Consider the following 20,981-nt stretch of genomic DNA (forward strand, 5'->3'; position numbering starts at 1 on the left):
AGAGGAAACGACCGGCTGGTGAAGCCAAAAGGGTTGCCACCCACAGAGTTCAGCGGCCTTGGAAAGAAAAGAGGGTTTATGTGCAAATGAGAGCCTGAAATTGTCCTGCCCGATGGGCAGGATGGGAGCGTGCAAAGAGCGAGCCTATGGCCATGTGCCTGTGAGGGCACACAGAATGTTGGCGGAGCAGCCGAAATTTTGTTTAAGCACAACATTTAGCTGGTGGAGGTGGCTGGGACCTGAACCATTTGTCCGCTTGCAAACGCACGTGGGAACATTTCTGATCTGGTGCTCCTGCCAGCCCGCAGCCCTCGGGGTGTCTCAGCTGGCATGGCTGGGGCCTGGTGACGAGGCAGCAAGCCCTGATGTTTTCCAGGCGTATGGGACACAGGACAAAGTTCCCCGGCAGGAGTGTTCGCTGCCATAAATCACCTCGCTGCAAGGGACGGCGGCGAGGCTTGCCTAGCAGATTTCTCAGCATAGCATCAGAGTTAATGAAAGGATTAAAGGGCTTCATAAATAAGTAATAAAAGAACAAAGCCCACTTGAATTTAACTATTCCCCCTGGTTGAAAAATAAGCAAATAAATCCAAAGAACTCGCTTAGAAAACGGCCCCATATTTCATACCTAGATGAAGGATCGTAAGGTTTCATCTAAGGATATGGGCAGATGTTACCAGCACAGCAGAAGGAAATGATCGAAATGCAAGGATTGTTTGTCCTTAAAAATAAAATTAATCAAATTTTATGGGAAAAATACTTTAAACTTCAGTCTCAGGGAGCCAGATTCATTCAAGAGCAGCCTCACTCATTTCAGTGAGCGTGTACAGGTACAGACACGCACAAATATCATTTTGCTTTTGCAGCTAGACTCCACTGAGACCATTTTAACCGTACCAGTAATGTGAGCATCCTTCTCCCCAAAACAGCAGGCTGAACGCAAGCAGCTCCCGTGCTGCCACAAAACGGCTTTGCAGGAGCAGAAGCAGCATCGACCTCAGGAGAGTAAGCTGGTGCGGCAACAGCAGAAACCCAAATTCGTGCCAGGCTTCACTTAACCCACAGCACCATGGTAGCGAAGGGCTCAGCTGAGCGAAGCCAGCAGCAGAACTCTCAGCGATATCACTGCTTGTAACACAAGATGAATCACAGGTTCTCCGCTGAAAGCTAATCAGATAAAGCACCATCTCCCAAAGGCTCACGCTATGCGTATGACAACACCCCTATCACAGCCTGAGCGGGTGTCTCAGCCTCTCGATGGTCCTGAGCAGTGAACAGATGTAAGTCACCAAAACTGCCTCCAGCTGGGGGAGGAGGAGCAAGACCAAATGACAAGGGACAGGATGGGGTGGCAGCAGGCAGGGCATCACAGGTGGGTACCAGGTGCACAGTCCATGATAGCCAGGCGGGCTCCCTCTCCTGCGGGGCCGGGGCTGGGACTGGCAGCGGAGGGGGAGCCTGGGGAAGCTGGGATCACTGGTTGAGGGCAGGCAGGGCTATAAGCCCGCTACAAAATGTCATTGCCCACTTCGCACTTCTTCACCCTCTCACCTTCATCACCTGGCAGCAGCAGCCACCGCTGTGGTACCCACTCCACCGCCTCCCCCGGCTCAGCCCCAGCCCCAGCCCCTGCGTGGGGGCAGCGAAGTCTCCCCGCACCCGGAGAGGCCGTGGGTTGGTTGTGTCATGGGGCAAAGCCGGGAAGGGAAGGATGGAGAGGAGGCAAAAGCTTCCGACCGTCTCTGTGCTGCAAGGCAGCTCAACACCCACTTGCCTCTGCTTCAGCCACCTCCTACTCAAGTGTCACAAACACCAAATGAGGAACAGCTCAATAACCTGCACTTGGGTTTTATTATAAGCAAGTCAGACAAAAGTCACTTTAAAAGTTTCAGTGTTGTAGAAGAAAAAGTAGCTAGGCCGTTGGCAAAAAGGGAGGGGAAAATTGTCTGAAGAGATGTGGGGTGGGCAACAAGGAAAAAATCATTGGAAACGGTTAACAATTATGGTGACTCTAACCTTGTCCTTATTGCTTTTTTTCTCGATGAATTAACATTTGAATGGCAACCTACTCACACTTTCTTTGCCAAGTTAAATTGTGTTTTGTGAATAAAAGAAAGGGTTAAGATGTGAGATGCCATGAAGCCATTGGAGGTGCACTTGAACAAGGCTGTGTCTCATTCCTCCACTGCCTCACTGCTCTCTCTTGATGCATCTTTGAAAATCCCTGAGGTCAAGCCAGTAGGCATTAGAGCTTTATCGTCACAGCAGACATGATCTTCCCATCTTTTATGGGATAAAAAAAATTACCCCAAAACACACTAATATGTGACACACACCTCTCAAGAGCCTTCTGCTTTGACTTGAGGCACTGCCCTGTGCCAGGATGGGTGGGAGAGGAAAGCGCTTGGTTGCAGCCGTGGGTTCTGCTGAAGGCACTTTCCCCCCATCTTCTGCACAAACCAGCCCAAAATTTTAAACATATCGAGGTTGGCCCCTTCCTGCAAAACCCTGGGTTAGCAAATAAAGGATGTGAGTTAGCTGAGCTATCCAAGCACATGGAAAGCCAAGGTGCTGCCCTGCAAATGCCTGCAGGCTTGGAGACAGGCAGTGCTTGTTGCATCTCAGGTGGTCACGGAAAGACCACCTCTCTCTAATGCCTCCTCTGGGCAACTGTGTCCCACCTGCCACTGAAACCTACTGCCTGGACGTGCTGCTCCAGGCCAGCCAGCCCCCAGCCCCTGGCTAGCAGGGGTGAGCCAGCTCCTCTCTTTGCCTCCCATCATGGCTTATTTGCTGCCTGTTGGGTACCAAACTGCCCCGACTCAGCTGCCAGAGGGAGGCAGGCACCACTGTATCTGTGTGCCAGCTGCTGCCCACGCTGCCATCCCCTACGCTCGCATGGGTTGCTTCTCCAACAAGAAGTCTTATGAGCAACAACTGAGGGAACTGGGGTTGTTTAGCCTGGAGAAGAGGTGGCTGAGAGGAGACCTTATCACTCTCTACAACTACCTGAAAGGAGGTTGTAGAGACGTGGGGGCTGACCTCTTCTCCCTGGTGACAAGTGATAGGATGAGAGGAAATGGGTTCAAGTTATGCCAGGTGAGGTTTAGATTGGATATTAGGAAAAAGTTTTTCACTGGAGGGCTTATTAAACATTGGAATAGGCTGCCCAGGGAGGTGGTGGATTCGCCGTCCCTGGAGGTGTTTAAAAAAAGGGTAGACGTGGTACTTGGAGACATGGTTTAGAAGTGGTTTTGTCAGCGTAGGTTAATGGCTGGACTTAATGATCTTAAAGGTCCCTTCCAAACCTCAACAATTCTATGATTCTATAATTCTATGATTCTATGATTCCAACCCCTTGAAGGTCGCAGTCCCCGCATTGCCCACACTGTCCCGCTGCCACCCCTCAGGCAGAAGCAGGATTCATGTGAGCGCTCCTGCCCTCGCCCCAAACCAAACCAAAGGTACATGGGATCCCGGTGTTGCTCTGCACACCCATGGTGTCTTCCAGCAGCCGGACCCCTGGGCAAGGGCTGTCTCGAGGTCCTCAGCACCACCTAATCTGGCAGGGCAGCGGAGGGGACAGGGGTGTACCAGTTTACTGCCCGTGCGGCTGATGGCAGATCCCTGGGAAGCCAAGCAAGCTGCGTTTGCACGCAGGGGGCCCTCAATGACCCGCAGGTGGTGGGGACTGCTCTCCCTGACAGCCCCCGGCCAGCCGCTGGAGCAGCCCCACACCTCCACCATCTTCCTTGTCCTCCAGGTTTCCCTCTGGGAAAGGCAGGCCAAGTCCAAGTCAGGGGCGAGCAGCACGAAATCATGGTGGGAGCTAACCACAGAGGATTTGCCTGGAGGAGGAGAAACCACGCTCGTCTGCGCTGCTTCATCGCCCAGGCGAAGGGGGGTGCCAGCAAGGGCTGTGGTGGAAAGACTGGAAAGAAACCATCTGCCTGCAGCCCCCGTCACTGAGCCCAAAACTGCCCGAGGCTGCACGGAACTGGAACCAGCAGCAGCTCAGGGCTCAGGCACGGCAGAGCTCACAAACGCTGCGAGAAGGGTGCAACCACGGCCACCATAAATTCAGGCAATTTCTGTTTTCAGCAAGTACTCAGCTGCAAGCAAACAGAGTGCAAGCAAACAGGAATGATTGAATTATCATATAAAAGTAATTAATTAGACCCAGGAATCAACAGGGAGTCCTTCTGAAGCACTGGTGGCACATTAATGTCAGTTGTAGAATACTTATCCGTGGACCTACATGAGCAAGAACAGGCACCAGTTTCTACTCATAATACAGTACAATTATTTTGGCTTATTTATTTTCCTCCAAGACAGATAAAAAATAAGGTTTAAAAATACAACCAAAGACCACAAAACAATTTCAAAGCAAGTAACATAAACCCAAAGTTGGGGTTGATTCAGTGTTGCACTTGTAATATAAAATTAGGATAATGATCGAATTAATCAGTATTGTTAATCATGAGACTCGGTGCTTTCTGCTAGAGGGCTGAAGGGCTGAGGCCAAGAGGCCACCGCTGCTTGTAGCAGTTGGACTGAGGGACAGGCTGTCTTCTCCCTGCTTCTTGCACCAGTTAGTGCATGGTCCGAGCATCCACCTAAGACTTCGCGTGCTGCTCCTCCGCTCTCCCTCCTGTCAAAAGCACGGAATGGGCCATTTCATCTGAAGTTAGGCAACTGAAGTCCACATTTGGGCTGTGATGCCATGATAGCCACTGCCACCGGAGAATCAGATCCTGTTGCCCACACAAGCATCTAGCAACGATGCCTGTGGTGATTTAGGGCATGCAAGTTATCCCTGAGCTAGCAGGTATGATTGAGGAGTGATGGGAGATCTGAAACCTTTTAGACTAGCAGCCAAAGGCCATGCAGAATACCTTATGGCATCTCATGTGGCACTATGCATAGACAACTTAACCGAGGCAGCCAGTAGAGTCAATTCAGCCTTGGAGAGGGTGCAGCATAGGGCTACCAAGATGATTAGGGAACTGGAACACCTCTCTTATGAAGAAAGACTGAGGGAACTGGGTCTCTTTAGTCTGGAAAAAAGACGGTTGAGGGGGGACCTGATCCATGCTTATAAATACTTAAAGGGTGGGTGCCAGGAGGATGGGGCCAGGCTCTTTTCGGTGGTGCCCAGTGACAGGACAAGAGGTAACGGGCACAAACTTGAGTATAGCAAGTTCCACCTAAACATGAGGAGGAACTTCTTTACCTTGAGGGTGGTAGAGCACTGGAACAGGCTGCCCAGGGAGGTGGTGGAGTCTCCATCTCTGGAGACATTCAAAACCCACCTGGACGCGTTCCTGTGCAACCTGCTCTAAGGTGTCCCTGCTCTGGCAGGGGGGTTGGACTAGATGATCTCCAGAGGTCCCTTCCAACCCTATGATTCCATGATTACAGAATGAGTCCATTTACCCTAAAGGCACTTACTAGCTAGCTCAACTGCTCTGCTCAGCCCTACACACCTATACCTCGGCACTTAAATTTAGGCGGCTTAACCTTGAGCTGAATCCCACACACAGACCATGCAGGAAGCATCATCTCCCATCAACTCACCACTGTCGCTCGTGGCTTTGCTGAACTTGAACCAGAACCTGCCCACACACTATCTTCAGATATTCATCAGCAACCAACTCCGGCCAGGGGACATCTATAAGGCTGAGGTTTTGCTCTAAATTATTCACCTCAAGGAAGTAACTCCCCAGTTCAGCATCAGCACATCACTGAGGAGACAATCCTTTCTTTCACGCACACCAACATGTCAATATATCCCACCTCATGTACTTACTGGGGATTTGAGCAATTTATTTTGAAAATTGAGGCATGCACCAATCTCAGTGCTAGCATTTTATGCAAGCTCACAGAAAAATAGTCAAACATCAGCTATCCAAGCCCCAGAAAACAAAGGGCTCCATTTAGATGCCTGAACACAGGCATCTAGCACCATTTGAGACGCCCTGAGGCACCCAAGATACACACGGGGCTGGCAGATATCACACAGGACCTATATGGAAGTAGGAGCTGGAGCCATGGAGACCACGCAGGATGCCCTAGGGTGTCTCAAATGGTACTTGATGCCAAAGCATAAGCAACCAAATTAAGTTCTAAAAAATCTTGTTTATACTGAAGTCAGATGTACATCTCCCATATCTAACAAACACACATCTTGCAGAGCAAAGCAAAAGAGCTACAAAAGAATTGCGCCCTTATTTCGGGTCTACTGAAATCTGGCAGAGTTTACAGACTGTCAGCTTGTTTTGTTATGAACATATAATGCTCACTGAACCCCGTGAGCTGCTGCGATAACAATCTCTGCCAGCTTGCTGAATGGACTCCTTTCAGTTGCTACCTCTGAAGTTATGTGGCTGGAACAGAGCTTCTGCCATATACCAGGGCACCGGGAACACCGCTTTTTAGCTACGGGAGCGAGGGAGCTGTCTGAAAAGATTCAGGAGCTCAGAATTGATTATCAGACCGTAGGAGCGGAAGGTCATTGTGTCAAGGCTCCTGGCTACTGCAGTGAGAACGTACTACTGGCTAAGCCTCTTAGAAACACGTGCGCTTCCACGAGGGAGAATACCTCTAATGATTTAAATCCAATTTTTATTAATTGGTGCACTGTTTATTACAGCGAGGTCGTTATGGCACTACAGTCTTAACTGAGCTAGATGACAGAAGAAGAGTATACAAGTCTTTCATCTGCAGTTAATAAATCTGGGATCCCACGAAGGCTGTGTATGTCTTTCTTGAATTCCAATCTCAGGATCCAGCATTAAACTATGTACCAGAAGTATTTCCAGCAATTAGTGTTAAATGAACATGACTAGATAGATTACTAATTTTCTGGACTATCAGCAGGGAGCACTGACATGATTTTTGCTTTAGAAGGAGTTACTTGGAGTGAAACAAGCACTGCCCAGGTTAAATCTGATAATATTCCTCCGCACATTTTTTGCATAATCTAATTAATCTAATTAAGAGATCCGAGTGGTTAAAAACCAGAAAATATGACTTGTCTTTGGATTTTATTATTAAGGAGTTTAATGAGACACAGTTATTTGTATGTAACAGCATACACCTTTCTGTCCAATTTAGAGCTATATGCCATTTTTCCATAACAAGCACTTTTAAACAGCCGCCATCCTTGAGCACAGATTACGTGAGCGGATACTGCCATCTAGGCAGGCTTTTGGGAGCAGCACCTATTTTAGAACATTAACTGCCTTTGCCAGAGAAAAATATTCTGTTATCCAAAACAGAGGAGAAAAGAACATTTTTTGTAATATTACAAAATGACACATCACCACTCACTGAAAATACAAAACCTGCCCCTCAACGAGATTGTAGTAGTCCCCCAGGACATGCATGTTAAGAGCAAATATTTTCTATATGTTTATTAAGAAATATATTATTCTGTATTTCAATACACGGAACTTGAACTTAAGCTCTGCACTAAACAAGAAACTGCTTTTATCTATGAAAACCGCAAATACAAAGTATATAGTATTAAGGCTATTAATTACCAAAGCATATTTTACTATGGCAGTAGTATAATCGCATCTAGTTTATATGCTTTGAAATATAGTAACAGTACATTTTAAGAAGAAAGTTACTAAAATAGCTATTGATTTTCTACAAAGACAGAAATAATTTTTAAAACCATTTTTCTTCATAAAACCAAAATAGTTTCAATCCAGCACAAAAAATATAAAATACAAAATGCATCTATCTTATTTAAAACAATAAACAAATTCTATACACGGCATTTACAGGAGACGTACAGACAGAAGACTTGACTAACAGTGTCATTTTGTTTAGAAACATTAACAAATAGGTCCATTTTCAGTTTTGGGATTCTGTAGGGAACGTATGAACTATGGAAACAGCATCATACAGAAAATGATAGTAGGACCTGAAAAGATTATCATTTAGCACCTTCCATCTCTACAAGTCCTTTGAACGCGGCTTTTTGAGTTGAGTTCTGCTGGAGGGCCAGCAATGCCCCACGTTACAAACAACGAACCACACTACAAAGGTTGCTTCTGAGGTTTGGGAGAGTGAGATGAGAGTTGGGTAGGAGCCCTGAGAAGCACGCCACTTTGAGATGCAGGCATGTGCCCTTTGGCACCCATAATTAAGGGTGTTGTCCCCAAAGCCAGGTTTCCCTTGGATTGCAGTGGATCTGCCCAGTTAACAACCCCCCAGATCATCAGAATGGGTGGGGGACCAATATCCACTGACATTCAGAGTGAAGTTATCCTCCTGAGCTTCCTCCCTGGGGTCTTTCAGCCGTCACCTTGAGGACTGCTCTGAGCAGGTTTGTGTACAAAGGTATTCTTTCTCCCTGAAAGATCCCCCTGAATAATAAGGGAAATGTGGTTATCTGGCTGCTGGCACACATCTTCCTATCCCCTCCCCTCCTTCCCCCGTAAAATAAGAAGCAACACAGCATGAGATTGATTCATACAGAGAGCAAAGCGACCAAAAAGACTAGGAACTGCTGAATTCACACTTAATTTAGGCGGTGGAAAAATGAGCAGAGCTGGTACCAGAGGAATTCAGTAAGAAGCTTTGAAACTACTGTGCTGGAAGAAGATCTGCTGCCCTTTGAGCAGTCCTGGAATGTAGGACAGGAGAGGATAGTTTTTACAGCATCTTTGCTGTGTCCTTGGCTTGTCATATGGAAAAGAAGGGCATTATTAAAAATTAAGCAAACCTCCACTGAGCTCAGAAGCTCTCAGTCTGAAAGGTTGGACTCTTTTTTGCACTTAGGGATGTTCAGTGCCCTTTATATTGGCACAGGAAAAACAAACATTCAAGTTTAATTTTATAGTAGAGACTTTTTGGTAATTTTGTATTTCCGTGTCCTCACCAACAGACAATGGTATGTGCACTGCCTCTTCTCCCACCATATGTCAGGGTACTGTTACCTTTTCTCAACAAATTGGCACATTTTGCACAAGTGCTTAGCAACAGACACATTCCACACCTAGAGGAAAAATAACTAAACAAAGATATCGCAGGGAAGATGTACCAATGGAGCCTCTCACCTATGGCAACGAAGCAAAAAAATCTCTCCTCCCTTCTCAAGAAGAATGGAGTTTTCATTTCCCTTGCAGAAAGGGAAGTATTTGGGACTGTTTTACATGAAGCCACTCAACTGAAAGACAGCTAATGACACTGGTTAAAGGAGGTCTCGGTCAGACCAGATGCACAGGCTGGTCTGGCTGCCTAAGGTTTATTTTGTTGAAAATAGAGTCACATTCAAATAACTTCTTTGGGTTTTCCCAAAACAATAACAAAACCAAGAGACAACATGTGCATAATATGTTTTATTGAATAAAATCCTGCTTCTATTATTTCCTGCTTCTATTATTTACACAGTGAAGTTTAGAGACGTAACCTAGTGAAGCATGGCAATGTGTAACATTCATAGGACATCTGGAATATCTTTAAATACATCTGAAACTACTTATTATAGCAATCACCTGCCCATCACTGATTTCATAATTAAGGAAGATTTGAACTTTCTGAAGAATAGCCAAGATGAATATTAAGGACAGTTGAGTTCAGAGAAAACAGTCTGCTATGTGAATTCCAAACCCAAAAGATTTGAGTAAAGTGTCAAGAGTTTTGAAGGTGGCTTCTGCATTTCCCTGTTGCTCTTCTCATCTCTGCAGAAGAAGATGACAAAATAAATTACAAATCGTAAGGCTGAAAGTAATACCCACAACTTAAACACAGTGTCCTTCACCGTAATCTTTATTTAATTTATAATGTCGTCTTAACCTCAAAGTGCGTGAACTATAATAAAATACTTTTTATGTATTAAAAACTATATTAATTTTTTTTAAGCTGCCAAGTTAGACATGCAGAAATTAGAAATACTGCAACTGATATCTAGTGTCAAGATGACACTAATTACCACCATCTACGCAAAAACCTTATGATAAAGTGTATTCCATCCCACTTTAGCATGTTAAGCAATGTCATGTGGTTTTTTTTTTAAGATCTACTAGATATACTATTAGTCTGCTGTTACAGTGAAGAGGGGTCTTGTAAAAAAGCTGTAGTCAATACCTTTCCTATTTATCGGGGGGGTTTTAAGATAATTTAGTTATTCCCGATCTTGCATGAATTCTCAGCAAGGTTTAAATTCATGTATAGACTTGCAACAGCCACACTAACAGACTCATAGCACTAGTAGACTCTTATCTCATATTTGGACTACTCACTGGTCGTGAATAAGCCGTGATTCACTGGCCATTTGCATGATTTCTGCCATCCAGCAGGAAAACATTATAAACCAGGAATGCTGCGTCCTACTCAAGCCTCTGGAGGTTGTTTATTCTAGTGGGTTACAGACAGCGCATTATAAAATGCAGGCAGTCTAGCCTGCCACATTTGGGATTCTGCGTTGAAAAAAACCCGGTTGTTAGTCTCACGTTAAAAAGAAATGGTCTTGCACGGTCTTTCGTATTTCATTCACCAAATAGGGAGAGGAATTACATTTTTCTTGTTCCTCAAGTTAACCTATATGACGTCCTGCCTAATAACCAGGAGTGCAAAGAACAGACAATTACTAACCAAAGTATCCCAGGCCCCCTGCTCTTGCCCAGCACAAATTACTGTTTGAGAAAGGGAAAGCATTGATGTCATTTGCAAGTCTCTCCCAACTGGAGCATTGGTTCTGAGCAAACTGTATTGGATGTTGAAATACAACTTCAAATACATGCTTGGAAAGAAAAACAAATTTAAATCAACCCCTCATCACCACCTGACCTTTAAGCACCAAGATTAAACTTTCCATAAAATAGTTCCATAATGAAGTTCAGTGTGATAACTTTGTATTTTTAGAGACTAAATTTGTAATAGTAATGGTGTCTCTACATACACACACACACTCTCTCATGGAGGTAAACTGTCACCTAGCAGGGACAGCTTTAAAATTCAGAATTTGACAAGTAAACAGAATATGCGAATGTGGTAGAAAAATCTGAAAAATATAACAGAAGAGCACTTGGCTATTTGCCATTTCTATGCTACAGCCACCTCTCAATATTTTATTTTATATTATGCTTTATAAAATTTGTGGCTGTTATCTTCTGTTTCTTCTTTTATCTACCCCCCCCCCTCCCCCCCCCGCCTTTCCCCCAAATGAACAGCCAGACACCGTTCCATCTATCCAGGAAACTCATATCCATCCTAATCTCACTGCTTCTTTTCTCTTCATCTTTTTTCCAACTACAAAGAGATATCTGGAACACAGCTGCCTACCTGGAAGCTATTTCTCTTCTAGCTAACATAGCTATAAATTTTAATAACTAAGAAGCTGCTGAAAGATACAGCTTTTGCTCTTGCCTGTCTCATTGATGAGGTATACAGTATTCACCGTCAAACACTGCCTTTGAGCAGGAAAACCGCCTGTACTGTCGATCTCAAGATAAGCAACTATGCATGTGTGAGACACTGTCAACAAAGGCTGAATAAAACCAAATGTACATTTAGATAATAAGGCTAAGTTTAGAAATGATTGACTGTAGCATCCAGCTTGAGACTCTGTATTAGCCTCAGACACAAAGTAGTAAGTTAATTCAGGCGCCTGAGAGGAACCTTTCTGGACGTGAGGTACATTTGTATACACAGCCAAACATATTTCAGGGAGGGTTTTGTTTGTTTGTTTAAAAAGAAGATGCAGATTTATTCTTTGTTAAGTGAGAAATATTTACCTGTCTGAATAAGGATAGAAAGCTTTTGACACCCCAATAACTTAAAGTAAAGCATACTGTAACTGGTAAAAATAAATTCGATGAGTTAGCATCCCCACACTTTAATATAGAACCTGTTTCCAGGTCTGAGGAGGACTTTCAAACAGTGGTAGACCATGAAACATTATACAATTTGGTGTTATCCAGTAACACGGGGAGGGAATCCTATCGCTGCACACCTACAGGAAAGCTGGGGAGCAACTTTTTACAAGGGTATGTAGTGATAGGACGAGAAGGAATGGCTTTAAACTGGAAGAGGGGAGATTTAGATTAGATATTAGGAAGAAATTTTTCACTCTGAGGGTGGTAAGGCACTGGAACAGATTGCCCAGGGAAGTTGTGGAAGATCCTTCCCTGCAGGTGTTCAAGGCCAGGCTGGATGCGGCTTTGAGCAACCTGGTCTAGTGGAAGGTGTCCCTGCCTGTGGCAGGGGGGGTGGAATTAGATGACCTTCAAGGTGCCCTCCAATTTAAACCATTCTATGATTCACGAAATGAAGTTGCAGTAGCTTCTCACTCAAACTACAGAGATTTCAGGCCATGTTAGAAAGAACAATCTGATATTGGTATATTTGACAATTACCACTTTTTTTTTCCCCCCCACCCCCCCAGCCTGCCTGAAAGCAATAGATGAATCAATTTATAAAATTGTCGATTAAGAGGGGGAAAGAAGAAGGTAGCCCAGCCATGCCACCAGGCTGTATCTAACAGAAATGGCTTGAGAGGTAAGCCAAGCAACAACTTAGCCAGCTTGGCCATTTCTGTAACTCAAAAGCCAACCCTACATCCCTTTTCCCATGGGGAACGGGTAGCTCCTCTGTCTCTCCAGCAACAGGACAAGAAGGGGCCCAACTTTTCTAACATCCAGAAGCCCATGGTTGTGCTCTAATCCACACAAACTCTAATACTGTTTCTTAGAAAAGATATCCCTGTCTCCCTACACGTGAGGTGGTTTGGAACACATTAACTTAATCAGTCCAGACCAATGGCAATTAACATCACTAATAAAAGTTACACTGAGTATGAAAAGAAGCAATTTAAAGCAATCCTTCCATTTCTCAGAAACATAAGCGCACTACCTTACATCCAAACTCTGTGGAGTAGATAGCAGGATGGAGATCTACTGTAATTGCTGTGTCAAGCACATAAGACCAATTACCTAGTGCAGCACACAGAAAAATACTCCCCTGAAATGTGCCTTACATACAAGGCACATTAAGATTCTTTCTTAGAAAAATCTTTGAGCAGCACATTCTGTAACACTAATAGCTAGTCACACCAATCAAATGACGTGATGTTATGGGCCATAGCATCAGGGTGTTTTCTTAGACAAACCAGAAAGCAGTTTTTTGTATCTTTACACTGTTTTCCATACAGTCCCTATTAAACCAGCTCCTAGATATGCTAAATCCACTTTTTCAGCTGGCCAATAACCTCCTCTGATATTGGTGCGTGGTGCAGCCCACTGGAGAAATCTAAAAATGAATGCAGGCGACTCTTCCAAGTTTTAGTCCATATTACCTTGCAAGATAGGTTTAGTGGATTTCTACTGTGGAAACTGGATTGCGCGCAAATTCACTGCTTGCTCAGAACCCACTTCTTTCTCCTCATACCTACCTGTGGAGGAATGGGGCTTAAACTAAGCCTCTGAACCACCAAATGCCCATGGTTTGTCTTCCCCTATTTACAATGGGTAAGATTATTTGTTCCTTTGGTTCCTTTGGAAAGGAACAGATTAGGAGTTACCTAGCATGGCCCAGTAACTCGCCTGAAAGAGCTGAGACATCCCATTCTCCTTAGGAGAGCTTCACTGACTGTATCACAGACATGCCAAACAAAAAAGAAAATAAGGCTTTAATAAGTTTAGTTCTACTCAGATAAAAGGCAAGGACAACTGTCGTGAAAAAGACAGCGTTTACCACATGCTGTGGAAAACAGATCAGAACATCCTTCAGTTTTAAGCCGAAGGAAATTCTCTGGTATGTGAATAACGGGTGATGTTGGAGAAACATTGTAAGTGGAACTACACTGTTTTTCTGAGACACTGCCTAACTGCTAGAGTTCCCATTTCACATATGGGAGCTCCACTATCAGCTGTTGAGGGAAACAAAGACAGTGAAATGCAAAAAGTCGTCCTGAAAGTAAGTATGCATATAAATGAGATTAACATTAAGGTATCGACAACCTTCTATCCCTGGCCTTAAATATAATTCACAGCTTAACGTATAGGTTAAATGGACACAAGAGGGCGCCCCTAATATAGGGCGCACCTTGGCCCTCCCCGCTTCGGTGTCCACAGCTAGAAGCCCTTGACCGCCTACCACAGGACCTCCTTCTTCCACAGGAAATCGGGCCACTTGTTTTCTTCTTTTCTTTTTAGTTCAAATGTACAAGACCCATCAAGACTCAATCTCAAGAACTAGGCTTCTTGATTCACTTAATTAAAGGAAGTAGAGAATACAACGCATTGACAAATTTCCTATTAAACTTTGGTCATTAAACACCAGATGTTCTCCCACAGCAACGCTCAATGCTAAGTCCTGGTTGGCCACTGCACAGTCTAACGCTATTTAGTATTATATTACAATGAAACAAAAGATGTTACAGACGGTGATTAATAGACATGTAATAGAAATAGATATTACTTCACAGACTTGGTGCCTGAAGGGCTCTGCAAACAGAAATCTTCAAGCATGACCAAATTAAATAAAAATTTATTTTTAGAATAAATAGTAAATATAAGCCTTGTAATTGTATTTGAACAGAACTGAGATACTACAGATACTTCATATATTTTCAGTGCTCTGTGTATGTTTGCAATGCAGCACCTATATTCAGTGTAAATTGGGCCTTATTAGTACCTCACAGGATTACAGGCAACCCTGAATAGTGAAAAATTGTAAAGTTTAACACGACGGTTTGCCTATGAAATAGTTGCAAGTCTTCTAATATAGGTGAAAATACATTCTGTGCATTACTATTCCTTTCGCCTTTCACTTTACGTTCTTTTCACTTCTCAGGACACAAGACATTTAATTGTCAGATTGATTAAGCAAGGTAATTAATTTTAATTCATTAACTTCAATGGCACTACTTAAAAATATTCAGACGCCTTTAAGACTGAAGGCCCAAAGCCGTAAGAGGCAATTCTTGTTATAAATAGAGTCATACTTTAGCCCCAAACCTTGCAATCACTCTGTCAGAATCCTTACAGGCAAACTGTCAGTATAAGATATTATTTCTCACCTGTACTACTGCTCAGTAGTTAATCATTTTTCGAAGAGCATCATAGCATTTCCATTTGTCTGGGATGTAGAAAGGCTCAAAGACGTGAGGAAAAGGAGTGTCATAGCCACATACTCTTGAAATAGGAGCTTCTAAATTCAAAAAGCATTCCTCCTATTAACAGAAATACAGGATAAATGTTAGCGAGGCCATGATTTTCAGGAGTCTTGCATCACAAATTGAGGTCGAATGAACTTTGCCAGACTGACAGACCTGGAAACTCAAACGTTCTATTTATATCACAGCATAAGTAGTCCAGACCAGAACAGTGCTTCCTTTTGCCCAAAGGTCCATATTAAAATAACAACTTGTATTAATGTTATTTTCATTTTCTACATGTGTGCTGCATTAAATCATAGGCAGGTTATATTTAGTACATCTGCTATACATCCAGTCAAGCGCTGCCAAGAAACAAATATTTTAGGAACAAAGGAGTAAGAGTTTCTTTCCTGTACCACTTTTAAACATATAGAAAAATTGCATAATCTAAGAGTGTGTATTATTTGTTGGATACATGAACATCCTATTCGAACTTCTCTGACCCCTTAGATTACTAAGAGTCTGTCTGAGAAACATTAAGCAGTTATGGAAATTCTGAATTTGAACTCAAGTGGATTTGCATATCTCCAACCCTTGCGTCAAATCCATGTTCTACACAAAAGCCCACGACTTGTGTGCTATTTGGCAACGACTGTGAGAGTTTCATTTCTCAACCTAGTAGGGCACAAAATATTACAAATAAACCATATTAATCTGTAAGTAACCTGTGGAAATATGTGCAACGTTACTAGCTTTAATAACCAAATAAAGAGCGGGTTTTCAATCTTCCTACTCTCAATTACCAGAGTGATGGCATGGACCATGAAAACCTGCAAGAAGTAGATGCAGAAATAACTTTGCCAGATCAAACTGATGTTGATGCTAATTATCAGCTCCCTTGCTCCCCTTATCTTTAGCATATGTATTTGCTTTCCAGAGCAGACAAACGAAGAGACAAAACACGTCTCCTTCTGGCCTCTCCTTTACGGACTGCAGCAACTGAGACACCCTGGCCAACTTCCCCTCTGTACTTGGCTCAGCAAAATGGCAGGTGAAGGATTATCTACCAGTCCTTTTCCAGCGGGTCCACAAGGAAACAGCCATGGAGCTACGCTTTTCTGCAGCAAAGTGCTAAGTATTTTCTCAGACTGATGAACTGTTTTGAATGCACATTGCTTTGCAGTCCATGGCAGCCGAACTCTAACTTACTGTGCTTTCCATACATCATGATATTTGGCAGCATAGAAGGTACTCGTAACACACTGAGATCATAACCTTTTGCTCCAGCTACCACTTCAGTGCATTGTGAAGTGGTGTATTTCTGGAATATAGATGAAAGTAAAAGGTCCAAGAGATTGTGTCATTGCACACAGTGTCATTACGTTTAATAGTGAACTAATTCACCTAGAAAACTTGAGTCTGAATAGGTCTGAGGAAAAAATATATGCAAACAACAAAGATTTTTTGAGCTCCATTTTCAGGCACTCCTTTGCTTTTCTTTGTAAAGTGAAAGATTCACATTAGTAGAAAATGCTGGGAAGTAGAGTGTATTAAACCCTCTACCTGACCATGAGATAGATATGATGTCCTACCCCAACCTGCTGGCAAGGACATTTTTTATACCAATCAGTCCTTGGTTCCCATGCTGTGACTGCCCGATAAGATGAAGCAATAGTTTTCAGACTGTTCCAAAACTGGCCTGCCCTGAACAGCTGTGAAATTTCATTACACCAAAACATACAAATATACTCTAAACCCACAGCCTTCCAGTCCCGCATTGCTGTTTCAGAGTACCCGTCACAGGACCAATACCTATGAGAGACTTTTGGTTTATGTCATAATCAGCTCTGTGATAATGGCTCATCCCAGACAAAGCTGGGTGAGAAAGTTCATTAGTTTCACTGAAAATGCTTATTGCAGTATTGCCAGTCACAGAAAACAAGCTTAAGGTAATATCTTAATAAGATGATGTAGAGGGAAGCAGTGTCTTTAAAAAAAAAAAAAAAAAAAAGTAAGGTGGTTTGATAGAAGATACTACTACTTTACCAGCCGTGCTTTGGATACATCAAGGTATGCAGCAAGTCTTTTGTAGGACTGAAGTCTTCATTTACAACGACCTATAATTAGGTTTCGAGCCACTTTTGTTTAAAATACAACTAATAAAGTTCATCAGTTTATGGGGTTTTGATTTATCTCTGGAATCAGTTTAATTTAAGGCACCACATATTCTGTTGTGCCCTTTAAATCCAAATCACAGCAAACTTTCATGAAGTTACAGAATATGAAACTGCCGGCTTGATAGCGTTAACTTAATAACTGTAATGTGAGCAAATGAGATTACATTCTTCCTTAGACGGCATTTCACTTTGAAAAATCATAGTGTTAGCAAGATTTATATTTTTATATTTTTTAATATAAAAAAATTTATATAGTCTATGGACGTATTTCTAACTCATCTTCCCTTTTGAGCTTGAAGAACATTTAACTCAAGTGATCAGCTCATCAAATAGCCTACCTTACACAGATTCTTGTTCACTCCTGCTGCTAAAGGTTAAACTAGGAGAAACAAGAGTTTACCTCATCCCAAATAGGATACTGCCACATCTGTTGTAGATATCGCTGTGCCAGATTTTTTGCACCTGCACAGCCACATTGTAGAGAAACACGAGCAAGAGTATTAAATACACAACATCCAGCTCTTTTTAAGACTAATTAGCAGATGACAATTGTACGAGCCTATCAGAACAAATCTATCACGGTATTTAAAAGCATGATATAAGACCAACATTTTAAATTAAGCAGATTTACTCCATAATACTTGGGCATATAAAGGTTGGTACTGGCCCAAAGTGCTCTTGCACAATAGGGGAATGCAAGTTTACAGCCTTCAACAAGCCTCTACGTATGTCAGAGGGACTGTTTAAACAACCTGACATCTTTCAAGGAAAAAACTTGACTTCCAAAACCATCTGATTTTCAAGTAGTAGGCACGGGATTTCTGATCCAATGTAAAATGTTTTAAATTCAGTTTTGAAAATCACTATGAAAAAGTCCTACTTATTTAGGAGAGTATCTACTAACTCCCAAAATTCAACCGAAGTAAAAAATTTTGTTAGAAAAAAAATGCTAAAAAGGAACAGGTATAGTTATTAGTCCAATATATTCAAATGGTCTTAATTTAAAAAGAATTCAGACAAAACATTAAATCGTTATTCTTCCTGCTTTCTAAATGCAGAGGTCAAATTCTGGCCTCAGTTATTCAATATGACCTTTGCCAATTACGTTAATTTGCCCGAATTTCACTCAAAGCCTCCTGGAAAATACATTATTATATTCTATAAAGGCATTTTAATTGGTCACATTATTTCATCTTAACCTTTTATGTTTAATACACACTTAGGAAGCCTTTTCAAAATAAGTTAAGAGCACAGGTCCCACTAAAAATCTGTCCGTGAAATTCATGGCGATCAAATGTATCACACACACCACTTCAAAACAATTTTATGCCTTGATTTCTAGAATAGATGCTAAAACCAAGGACTTGCCAGATGGTGCATGATCGTATTTGAAATACATCCTCTAGTACTGGGTACATTTCCTCTATTTCCCCGAATTCTAATATTCTAGTATGCTAATATGGAAAACTTTATCCAAGTTTATTTTAGCTTTACTTAAGTGTATATTTTACTCTTACCAGAGATTCAGGTACTCATTGCTAAACCAGGGTTCTGAGTGTAAAACTCTATAAAAAACATACAACTGAGGATTGCAGGCATTTATAGAGATATACAATTGTACAAAAAGCATAAAATAAGAAAATAAATCCATTATTGGTCAAAACCGAAAGAAAACATTACTCATTCTTCTGCAATGTATAGAAAAACAGAGCAATGTGGTCCGCAGTTTAGGGGAAGTGCTTTTAGACATCTAGCCAAGAAGAAAAGAGTTAGAGAGTTTATTGCTCCAGACCTTCCTTCCTCTCAAGGGAATCTCTATCATTCTATATTCATAGTAAACATACCTCCATATGCAAACACTTTGGTAAGTATCAGTAAATGAGACTATTTAATGTGCAGCTAGCAAACCAGACAATTCCAAACTGATACTTTTCCCCTTAATTATCCTATTTTGGTCTTATTCTCTTTACTTCTATATCTTTTCGATTGGTTTCATTTTTCCCCTCTGATTCACATGGATTAAAATCAGTAAAAAGGAAATATATTTTTTATTTTTAAATTCTACTGCTCTGTAGAGTACTCTGTAAGATGAGAAAACTTTCCTTTAAAAATCAATTATTCCTGCAACATTTTATGTCCCAGCGGTCTTTCCCATGCTATTCTTATTTTGCAACACTACAGGTACTCAAAAAAATTAAGAGCTACAAGAATATCAAATGACTACAGAGCTGCTATATGAGAACACTGCTTTTACAACTCCTTTTTTCAGTACAGGAATTTACTTTCTGTAGGATGACAAACAGAAAGTCAATTTTAAAGACTAATATGAATAGGTAGAGTTTGATAGAAATTTTAGTATTTCTTTTGGTATTATAGCTATTATAATAAAAAGAAGACTAAACATAAGGTTAAGGTCGCTTAGACAAGGCAAACAGTAGGAAAATTTTTCAGGCAAGACTACTTATTTTTCTGCTGACAATAACTACAAAATTTAGACCCAGGAACTCAGTGACTAGTTGCAAAGGTTTAATTCAGTTGTGGTTTCTGTCAATTAGAACTCTGAATTCTACCTTCTCATCTGTAGACTATAAAATTTTTAAAAAGCACATATACATTAGGAGAACTTTTCAGAGAGAAACCTCTTATCACATTAGAGTTTCACTTTCTGTTCTGATATTTTTATTCTGATTTATTCATGTTGTTGTCATAAATTAAAGTCTGAGGCTCAAACAGTTAATAAAACTTATTCCATATCACTTTGTTACATTTATATTATCTATTACTTCCCCATATGGATTTTCAACTGTACATTACTTACTATTGTAAGAATGAGATGAATCCTACTATAGGTTAATAATGAGCATGATGATGTCATTGAGAATAAAAACTACTTTTTCAGTCAAAGCTTAGATAAAGATTTTCAAAAGAAGCTTTCCAAAGAGGCAGTCAATCAAACCCCATTTTATAAAAGATGGATTTCAAGCAATAAAGCTGACACTAAATACAGATTAAAGGTGTTTTCCTTTGGTTTCTGCTTTGAAAATTTGTCTAATTTGAACAGTTTACTTTCAATAACAGAAAAGTCAAGCACCTGGAGTTTTCATGTCTCACAACTGTAGTACAGTACTTTCTTTGACAGCTGCAAGCACCAAATGCTACAGATTTTAAACATCATTTGCTTTGACAACATATATATGTCACATTCTTATGAACAGTCACTTCTATGAGCTACGTAAGTACTATACACACGAGATATATATATCTCTTTTTTTAGAGGGAACAGTTTTTTCCAACAGCTTAGGCATTTTCATCTTGAAATACTTTTATAAATTTCTTCCTGATAGTTACAATAGTGATACATTTTTTCCTCAGAGAAGTCTGCAGTTATATGTTGCAAAAGTTTAACTTCTATTAGTTTTTCCTCCTTTTTGAGATCACCTTAAAACAACCTTTAAAAACTTAGCACAGCTTGTAATGATTTATTTTATTTACCAGTTCTTTAAATTTAAAATTATTTATCTTATGACTGCCAAACAGATAATATTCTTACTTAAAAAATACACCAGCAATTAAAAAATAAAGAAGCACTTGGGGGGGCGGAGGGGACTGTTCTGTGTAATTCACTGGCTTGCTACCATTAAAAAGCAATTATCGGTAAATATTGTGTTTATAGAACTGAATCATGTGAAGCA

The 20,981-nt window shown here is 41.5% G+C and overlaps 1 protein-coding gene across 2 annotated transcripts in view; it reads right to left on the reverse strand.

Annotated features, from left to right (window-relative positions):
- Positions 1–9,338: 9,338 nt before the first annotated feature.
- BCKDHB (branched chain keto acid dehydrogenase E1 subunit beta) overlaps positions 9,339–20,981 on the reverse strand; it is a 138,019-nt gene continuing 126,376 nt past the window's right edge. Inside the window, exons 10-11 of one of the 2 annotated variants that reach the window (XM_082481005.1) lie at positions 15,035–15,187; positions 9,339–9,695 (exon numbers count right to left, since the gene is read on the reverse strand). In XM_082481005.1, coding sequence (XP_082337131.1) covers positions 15,047–15,187 — 141 coding nt within the window. In that variant the 3' untranslated portion in view covers positions 9,339–9,695; positions 15,035–15,046. The remainder of the gene's footprint in view (positions 9,696–15,034; positions 15,188–20,981) is intronic. The other variant, XM_082481006.1, reaches the window with a different exon arrangement.

The sequence above is a fragment of the Vanellus vanellus genome (assembly GCF_965231255.1).
Source record: "Vanellus vanellus genome assembly, chromosome: 3".
Lineage (NCBI taxonomy): Eukaryota > Metazoa > Chordata > Aves > Charadriiformes > Charadriidae > Vanellus > Vanellus vanellus.